Source organism: Patagioenas fasciata, chromosome 22 (assembly GCF_037038585.1).
Source record: "Patagioenas fasciata isolate bPatFas1 chromosome 22, bPatFas1.hap1, whole genome shotgun sequence".
NCBI lineage: Eukaryota > Metazoa > Chordata > Aves > Columbiformes > Columbidae > Patagioenas > Patagioenas fasciata.
Window position 1 is genome coordinate 5,654,477 of NC_092541.1, and position 10,139 is coordinate 5,664,615.

Consider the following 10,139-nt stretch of genomic DNA (forward strand, 5'->3'; position numbering starts at 1 on the left):
AAGAGAGAATGGACTTGAGCTGCCTTTTATACCTGCCCTTCCCTGCCGCAAGAACAGAGGCACCCTTAGCAGAGGTAACAATTTTTGGACAAGCTCATCTTCAATGCAAATCACCACAGCTAATGATATGGGCTGTGCTTTACTTTCCAACACTGTTGCCTTTTCATTTCCAGGTTTGTGCCATGCCCATTTCCCAATGAAAGCTTCTTCTGATCCCTGGGATGAAAGGCCCCAGGATTTCTAGGGCAGGAATGCAGCAGTGCAGACAGAAGACTCAGCTCAAGTGCTGGATGGGTCTAGAGTAGGCATATGAAGTCAGCCTGGGACACTCTCTTGGAGGTCTTTGAAATGCCATTGTCAGGAAGAAGCTCTGATTGCTCTCAACTGGATGCCCAAGAACTCCCAAGCATGACAATGTGCCATGTTTTTGTCTTTCCTGCCCTCCTCAGCTCCCCCTTACACTCCCTCAGTTTTCCTTCCCAGGTGTGTGTGCTGTACCATTTGGTTTTGATGTCATCCTGCCCAACACTGCCCAATCCCCAAGGGTCCTCAGCAGAGTCCATGAACTTCTCCCGGACCATGGTTTATGGTGTTGCTATGGGTGTTCTTCTCCTGTGTGTACTTGTAAGCAGACAGGTTTGTGCAGATGTGTGTGGAAGCACAAATTCGTCTATAATTGCAAACTGGTGTGCATGAGTCTGTGTGTGTGCATGCATGTTCTTGTGTTTTACACATCACGAGGGAATGTGCTGCTCATGGCAGAGACACTCTTTACTGCTATCTCAATGACCACAGAGCAGCAGGTTCCCAGGGTCAGAAGGAGGCTGAGTGCAGCCGAGTGCTGATGGTACCAGCCTGTTAGAGATCTGTCCAGGGGAGAGGCCCTGACATGCAGCCCCTGTCTCCTGAGCCCTCCTTTTCCTGCCACTCCAAAGTTCTTGCTCTTCTACTACCTATTTCAGGCTACAACAAGGATGGTTTTCTTGGGGTTTGCTCTATGGGCAAGGAGAACCAACCATGTGCTTGCCATGCCTGAGTGGACCTGCTTCCAATGCACTCTCGAATGTGTCTGAGATGGAACACAAACCACCACATTGGATTTGGGAACAAATCCTCATAAGCCAGCCACTGTCCCCCTTTCTAACAAGGTTTCTGCTCAGTGGCTACATTTTCTAAGCCTCCTCTCCTGAATGTCTGTCAGTGGGAGTACAGATCTCACTTGCAGGCAGTGCAACTGAAGGCTTTCTCCATTCCCTTTAGTGATCTCAGAGAGACCAATGCCACGGAGCTCTGCTGGGAGAGCTCAGCCAGGGCTGATTCCTCTCTCCATGGATCTGCTTCTGAGCTAAGGCTCTAGCGCATCTGCGGGCAGCCAGTGTTACTGCTTTTTCATGAGGTTCCAAACACTGTGGAGAAGGGAAGGGCAGGACATGTGTGCACCTAGAACTTAGCAAGACTTTTGATGGCCCATCTCATATTTCTTTAATGACTAAATATGAGATTAATAGGTTTAGTAAGTGGATGACAAGTTGAGTGGAAACTTGGCTGGACTATGAGGCTCCAAGAGCTGTGATCTTGGTGCAAAGCCCAACTGGCTGAAACACATTAGTGGTGTCTAATAGTAGGGATCAGTAGTAGGACCAATGCTGTTTAATATTTAATGACTGCCATGAGTTGTGAGAAGTGAGGAACTCCCAGCAAGTCTGTGGAAAACACCCAGCAAGGAAAATGGGTTGTAACTATCAGACATGACACCTGTTCAAAGGACCAGGACAGGCTAGAGGCACTGGCTAACTGGAACTTCATGAATGCCAAAAAGAGCAAAGGCAAGGTTTTGCATATGAGGGAAAAAGAATCTATGCAGTCATACAGACTGGGACTGGCTACCTGGGACACAGATTCACAGAACATGATGTGGGGTTTTAAGAGAGACCCAGCTGAAAGTGTAACAGCAGTGTGCCCTTGCAGCAAACAGGAGCAGTTGCATCCTGAGCTGTGTTACTCAAATTGTTGAGCAGGTCCAGGAAAATGATTCTGCCCCTCTGGCACATTTGACATCACATCTGGAGTACTGCATCCAGGCTGGGGCTCCCTGGTCAAAGAGGGTGTGGACACATTGGACTGAGTTCAAGAAAGGCCACCATGTAAATTAGGGGGCTGATGAGCATGTCATGCAAAGAGACACTGAGAGTACTAGGTCTGTTCACCTTGGAAGTGTCACAGGACACATTTTTGGCTTCTATGAATACTCTTCCAGTGCAATAGAAGAAAATGGAAGTTCCCAGGAGACAGGGCAAAAATGCCCAGAAGGTTGTGCATTTTCCATCCTGAGAGGTATTCAACAACAGACTGAATGTGACTTTGAGCAACATGACCTAATGTGATCTGTTCTGAGCAGAAAGGTGATCTAGATGACCTCTGGAGGTCCCTTCTAACCTACATTCTGACGCTGTAATTCTCTCCGCCCCATCCTCCATGACCCTTTCCCACCCATGGACACAATAATACTCACATCCCCTCTGCCACAACACAGCTTTCTGGCATTGTGTTGGGACTACACAGAGGCAGCTGAACGGAGGCTCTCAACCTCCTCACTGTCAACAGCAGGAAGCCAGTGGCCACTGCTTCCAAGCCCTGAGCTTAGAGACAGCTCTGGGAAGCTGGTCCGTCTCCTGGGTCAGGGCTCTGCAACTGCCGAAGGCTGCAGCTGGCGCTGTGCGGGCTTATTCCTGTTCGGGAGTCCTTGTTGGAGCAGAGGAAGAGTCCATTTCCCAGAAGACAAACTTGTGGCCCTACAGAGCCCCCCAGCCCTGTGAGAGCTGGTGAGACCTCGAGCGGCACCTGCGCACGACTCAGCCCCGGGGCGGAGCTGGCGGCGGAGAGGCGAGAGGCGAGAGGCGGCAAGCGAGGGGAGAGAGGAGAGGGGAGAGGGGAGAGAGGGGAGAGGGGAGAGGGGAGGGGAGGAGAGAGAGGAGAGAGAGGAGAGGAGAGGAGAGGAGAGGAGAGGAGAGGAGAGGAGAGGAGAGGAGAGGAGAGGAGAGGAGAGGAGAGGAGAGGAGAGGAGAGGAGAGGAGAGGAGAGGAGAGGAGAGGAGAGGAGAGGAGAGGAGAGGAGAGGAGAGGAGAGGAGAGGAGAGGAGAGGAGAGGAGAGGAGAGGAGAGGAGAGGAGAGGAGAGGAGAGGAGAGGAGAGGAGAGGAGAGGGAGAGGAGAGGAGAGGAGAGGAGGCACGGCTGGAGTAGAGAACCGGGGCTGGTGGGGGCAGCGAGGCGCAGCCGGCGGAGCGGCGGGATGCGGTGGTGCCGGGGAGCAGGGCTGGTGGGACTGGCCGCGGTGCTCCTGGGTGCGCGGGACTGGTGGGGCTGGGTGGGGGACGGGGCTGAGCCTGTGGTGTCCCCCGCAGTTCCCTTCGATGCTGTTGTCCGCTCTGGCTTCTTCATGGATCTCTGGTCCCGAACCATCCCTCCATCTGCTCCATCCCACGTTCTCTCATAAAACTCTTCACTAAATTCTTTGTAAAACCATCTATGTGTCCTTCCTTTTCTCCATGTCTTCCCTTATAACTTACGTAGTCATAACTTTCTTTCTTTCTTTCTTTCTTTCTTTCTTTCTTTCTTTCTTTCTTTCTTTCTTTCTTTCTTTCTCTCTTTCTCTCTTTCTCTCTTTCTCTCTTTCTCTCTTTCTCTCTTTCTCTCTTTCTCTCTTTCTCTCTTTCCTTCTTTCCTTCTTTCCTTCTTTCCTTCTTTCCTTCTTTCCTTCTTTATTTCTTTCCCTCTTTCCCTCTTTCCCTCTTTCCCTCTTTCCCTCTTTCCCTCTTTCCCTCTTTCCCTCTTTATTTCCCTCTTTCTTTCTTTCTTTCCCTCTTTCTTTCCCTCTTTCTTTCTCTCTCTCTCTTTCTCTCTCTCTCTTTCTCTCTCTTTCTCTCTCTCTTTCTCTCTTTCTTTCTCTCTCTTTCTCCCTTTCTCCCTCTTTCTTTTTTTTTCCTCATGTTTTTCTTCAATGTTTTCACCCTTCCACCTATCATTCATGTATTTGTCTTTCCAAGTATGAATGGGCACTCCCATTAGGGCACATGCTGACATCGTCTGGAAACTCTTCTCCTCACCATCTCTATTTCTTCCTGACTGCTTCTGTTGGATTTGTCCTGGGAAACAGCAGGCGGAGCTGGCCAGAAATCACGTTTTGAGGACTTGATTTGTTCTTTTTCTTCTTGGCAGTAACTTTGGGCGGAGCCCAGGTGCAGCAGAAGCCCTCAGCGGAGACCACCGAGGGCATCGGCATCAGCATCAACTGCTCACACCCCAGAACTGATGCAGACTTTACGCATTGGTATCGTCAGATCAGGGACCAACGACCCGAGCTGGTTGCAACTGGTGTCCGAGGCACAAAAACAGTGCAGGACCCGCCGGGTTGGCTGTCGGTGGCGGCAGACCGCCGGTCCAGCGCCCTGTGGCTCTCCCGGCCCCGGCGCGGGGACGCGGCGGTGTATTACTGCGCCGTGGGAGACACGGGGAGAGGAGCCGGGGCTGCGGCCGGGCACGAACCGCCGCGGGCGGGGCCGGGAGGATGTGGCGGGGACAGGGGGACAGTCCCTGATGAGTCCGCCAGAGGGCGCTGCCGCTCCGCGCTCCGGATTCGCCTGAATTCGTCCGGCCCTGTCTGGCCCCGGGGAGGTTCCCCCGCCGGAGCGGCACCAGCATCGGCATCGACATCGGCTCCATTCTCAGTCTCAGCGGGTCACAGACCCTGCGACAGCGGGGAGGAATCGCGAGCGGAGCGGTGCCGGTGTCCGGCGGTGCCAGGGAACGAGCGATTGCAGCCGCCGGCTCCCGGCGAGGAGCAGCGACTTTCTGCTCTGCAGAGGGAGGTGGGCAACAGAGATCCTCCTGCCCAGGGGCAGCCGCACAGCCCTAGCTTCTGCGCCACCAACTGCCCATTGCTGCTGCTCAACGGGCAGGGCCTGAGAATCGCTTCCAGAACTCAACTGATTCAATGCTCAAACAAACCTTCACTTTGACACCACACCCAGAACTGCTTTCTTGCTGGTAGCTTTGTAAATAGGCTCAAATACACAATTACAAATTTAATCCTCCAGCTCAACAGCCCACTTCCGAGATGCTCCTTTTGATGTTGGAAAATCATCTTATTTATATAGTCCTAAAATTACATTAGATCTTTTGAAGACAAGCAGAAGGCTGATGTAGCCCCTGGTAAAAATGAGTTTGACACCCCTGCTGTAGAGCTAGCAGTTCTACCTCGGCACTAACATGAGAAGGAGATACTGATTGTCACAGACACCTGCAAGTGTATCCTGCATTGGGGTTTGGGACATAAAGCTTACTGCAGAGGAGTCCCCTCAATCTCAGATTGAGAGCCTTTGATGTTGAAGTGAAGCCCAGGAGACAGGAAAGAAGCTTGAGCTGGGCACTTGTTGAAAGACAGATCTGAGACCCAAGTTGAGACCTCAGGAGTGAGCCACAAAAAAGACCTGCTAAGTTGCCCTATGGGGGTGAAGATCTGAGGTGAGGAAGGGCTGGGAAGAGGCTTCTGGGCATGGGATTCTGGGCCCAGTCAGTCCCCAGGGAAGCCCGTGTGGATGTAGAAACTGACACAGCTCTGAAAGTCCATGTCCACCGGCTTCAGAGACAGAGAGGGAAGGTTCAGCCCTGTTCCCTGACTCAGCTGGGGACTGTTGTGGCAGCTATAGTTGTATTACAGGGGAGCTCCTGGCACTTTGCAAGTCATTGGAGAGCACAAGGCAGCTTACCATCCTTCTGCTATAGCCTTGACTGAACAACAGAACTCTGAAGGCCTTGTGGGAGCAGGGTTGTGAATGGGAGCTTTTGTGCTAACAACCAGTTTTCTGCAGTCCCTGCCAACTGTGTGAGTAAAGAGCCCTGGGTGAGAAGTGGCAGAGTAGCCCTACTCCAGGCACCAGACATAGAAGCACATTAAAATCAAGTAGCCCTTTTTCTAGTCTGAGTATTGGGGTTCAGGGACCCAGGGCAGGACCAGGAGCTGAAGGTTGTGAGTAAGGTGGGGAGGTGAAGGATCACGGAAGGGCTGCTTGTACAATAGAGAGTGTGTTTTCCTGTCCTCCCCCTGCCAGGGTGTGGGATTGTGTCTGTCTCTGTGTGTCTGGTTTCTGCAGCAGATGCTCTTTACAGAGATGTTTCTCTTTAGCTTCTTCCTCTGTGGTCAGAGGAGTATGGAGGGAGTGTGTGAGACCTGGGTCCAGGCATTTCAGTGTGTCTGGTCTTCCCTCCATCCAGATAGTCCCAGGGACAGGGTGGGCATGAGTGGGTGCAGGGGTGCCTTCTCCATCTCCTGCAAGAGCTGGGTGCAGCCTGTGCAACTACCTAGGTGGCTGATGTCAGGAGAAGTTCACCAGGGATGCCTGTCCCCCTAATAGATGGTACCTCATCCGTGAGTCTGTTATCTCTCTGGGGAGTCTTCTTGTGGTACAGATAGGGGGACAGACCCAAAGAAGCTGCCTGGAGCAGCAGGGGGACAGTTTTGTTCTCCCCTCTGGTCTGAGGTTTGGAGGCCTCTTTGATTTGGCAAAAGCAAAAGAGCTGAATTTGCATGTATCTGGTCCTCATGCTGGCAGGTCCCTGGGCACCCCATGAAGAAAGTACATGACATGGTCCTGATTTTCCTGGCAGCCCTGGTGGAACTGGCAGACTTTGGTGAGATGCAGCTTTCAGTCTGGGTAGAACGAGACAAGAGTTTGTGTTGCTGATGGTGGCAGTGAGGAGATGTGAGTCCCAACTCCCTGGGGCGTCTGGGAGTTTCTGTAGGTGTTTAGGGTTTTGATTGCGGGGTGACAATCAAACCCTGGCAGATGTATTGTTAACCTCCTCTCCTCCCCCGCTTCCCCCGTTTGCCCTTTCCTCTCCCCCTTCCCACTCAGGACAGGCGATCAGGAGGGAAAGAAGGACAGAGGGAAGAGAGTTGGAAAAATTAAAAATGTTTTACTAATGCTACTAATAAGAATAGAGAAAATAATACAAAATATACAAAACCAATCTTGAAAGTCTCAGCAACTGCAGAGCTGGCACCCAAAGTCCTGGATTGGACTCTGCAGCCAACCAGAGCTGGATTCAGTCTCTCACTGGCCTCAGTTCGCAGGGATGACCAGCAAGGTCCTCTCCTAATGTCGGCCATAAGCAGAAAGGAAAAGAAGCAAAAGGGCTGAGATCCTCGTGATCTCCCACTTTTATATGAAGTATTCACAGTTGGTCAATTTCTTGGTCACCAGTTTCTCGTTGCCCCTCTTGCAAGATGTTCATCCATGCTTATCAATAACTTTGCATTTCATTGCTATGTTTACCAAAACATCTATCTGGTTCTCCAGGAAAACGCAGCTAATATGAAGGCTTTAGCTGATAGGCAAATTCACTAAAAGAGAAACTTGGTTTTTTAACAAAACCAGGACAGTAGGGAGAGTAGAGGCTGCAGGTGAGTGTGACAAATAATCTGTGAGGTGCCAGGAGTAATGGACGTAAGAGGAACCATAAGAAGTCACATTAAATTTTCAGGTACAGACCATTCCTGAATGTGCTGCTAATAGATACGAAGCCTGAAAGAGGGAAAGATGCAAGGAAGTGGGGCAATGTTGCATATGAGAACTTCTGTCCTAGATGTATTGGATACAATGCTACCAACCTCTGTAGTGATGGTCATAAACCTTGGAGGACAAACAGAGAAGTTTAACAAGAAATAAGAAGAACTGAAATGCCATAAAGGGACAGTACAAGGGAACATCATGTGATGACCCCTCAGCCAGATGCTATACAAGATTCTCTGCTGAAACCCTCCTCATACTCATCCACTGCTGGAGAGTGGTTCCACTCATCTTCATGTGTCTTTCTAAGGAAAATCACAAGTGCTTGGCTGGAAGGAACCCCTCTGTCCCTGAGTCCATGCCAGTTTCTCTGTCCCACAGTTGGTAACCACATCTCTGTAGTCCTGTTTCCTCTCACGGGCAACAGGACTGGTTCCGGAAACCTATGCTCAGACAATACCATCCTAGCATTGCACGTGGAAGCTCATCCAGAGAGTGCTGACTTTCAAATGGGATCCCATGTAGTAAATTGGAGTCTGTTGCTCATGAAGCACCATCCCCTTCACCTGAGAAACACTAGGGTAGTTGTTTGTTGTCCTGCTGCTGATCCAGTGTGTCCCACCTCTCCCAAGTGATATGGGTCTGCTCTGCCAGCCCTGTTGAAGGCTTCATGTGCCCATATTTATCTCAGAGGGCCCTAGACAGCATTGATGGGAAGCTGATGGCAGCCCTCAGTGTCCTGCACTCCACTGTGTCTCAAGTCCCAAAAGCAAGGAAGGACAAGCAGGACAGATCCAGGTTCAGGCTGTTTCTCCAGCTTCACTGGGCTGTCCCAGGAATTTTCCCAAATGCCACTGAGACAGAGCACAGCTGACAAGGGTGGGCATCAGCCTGTCCTTTGGCACTGGTTTCTGGGCCTGGCTGCAGGACTAACAGCCAAGTGCCCAGGACTGGTAGACACAGGAGAATCACCTCCAGAAGCACCACTGCTTCCAGAAGGGAGGAGTAGACATTCAGTCCAGACTCAGTCTTCTCACTTGTAGAGCTCTACACTCACGTGATATCAGTCCCACACTGCTGATAAAAGTGTATCTCTCATCTTGATGCCTCCTCCTTATGAAGTGGTGACATGGACTCCCTTCACTGTCAGTATGCAGAAAGAAGATCTTTGAGAACACAATTCAACTGTTCTGAAATGAAAATCAAAGTGCCCTTTGGAAGTGCTAATGTCCTGCCAGTGACCATAAAGAGAGACTTGCTACCAGCCAGCCTGGTGAAGCATAGTGATTTGCATATTTTAAATTAAAAATAGAAAAAGTACATTCATAAACTGGATACAGAAATCTATATCACAGAGGAAATGTTTGGTGACATCTGACCCACACAGTGTCAGCCTGGGTGTCAGAAAGGCCAGCAGAGACATTGCCGGAAAACCTCCCAGCCAGGAGCTGAGCCCCAGTTGAGCAGAGAGGACGCTGTTCATGAGGGAGCTGTATCTCAGGGTGTAGCATATGGCTAAGTAGCTGTCACAAACCGGGTAAACAGAAAAAAATGGGGAGAGAAGAAAGAACAACTCAAGGATGCAGGTACTGAAAGAATAGGTCTGGCTAGTCCCCAAGCATGACTTCTATGGCTTTGGGAACAACAACTGTAGTGTACCAGATCTCCAGAAATTACAGAGGAAAAAGTACATTGGGGTATGGAGGTTGCTGTTCATCCACACGAGGTCTATGATGGATGCATTGCCTGTTACTGCCAGGGAGTACATCAGTGCAAATACCACTACTAGGGACACCCAGAAATGCCAAGTGCCTGAGAAGCCAAGAATGATGAATTCTTCCGCACTTGTCCCATTTGCAGTGTGTCCACAAGTGTTGACATTCATCCACAAAGGCAGGAACATTTCTGTGAGCATTTGCGCTCCTGTGCTGGTCCTTCAGAATCTACTAGTAGTGAAACAAAACTATCATCCCTGATAAAGTGTTTGGTGCATAGTATGGGGAAACAGCATCTGCCCTAAGTTAACTTGTCAGGGAAATCACTTGCTTTAGAAACAGATTTGGACAATTAGATCTTTCCCTGAAAGTTAGACCTACACCATCAAATAGGTATATAAAATTATATATGAGATCAAGCATAAGCATCTGCTTTAAAATGTGGTTAATGCAGTTACTTCCATGAGATGAAAATCCCACTTAGGAAGCTGTGGCGGGCAAGCTAGGGGTCTCCAGTTACATGAAAGTCTGTTGCAGAGGAAGGGAATAACATACCTGCACTCTTCAAAGCAGGAAATACTGAGATGCCATCTCAGCACATGACACTGAGGGAACTGAAAGCTGTCAAGACAGTGTGAAACTGAAAGAAATTTTCTCAACTCTTCAGCTGATCACAAGGGTTTCTGTGTGAGTCAGCACAGGCAGGATGCAGGAACAACCAACAAAACCACATATGAAAGGCAGAGAGAAATTTCATTTTCATTACCTCACCAGCCACTGTTTTCCCAAAGCAACAGCCAGGGAGAGGCAAACAACCAGGGAGACAGGCACCTCGGAGCTCAGTCTTTGCTGGAGGATC

The 10,139-nt window shown here is 50.1% G+C and overlaps 1 protein-coding gene across 1 annotated transcript; it reads right to left on the bottom strand.

Annotated features, from left to right (window-relative positions):
* Positions 1-5,569: 5,569 nt before the first annotated feature.
* Positions 5,570-9,480, bottom strand: LOC136111726 (olfactory receptor 6F1-like). The gene is given in 4 exon segments (XM_065856076.1): positions 5,570-5,635; positions 8,887-9,183; positions 9,185-9,240; positions 9,243-9,480. Coding segments are annotated over 4 exon segments (657 nt in total).
* Positions 9,481-10,139: the final 659 nt, after the last annotated feature.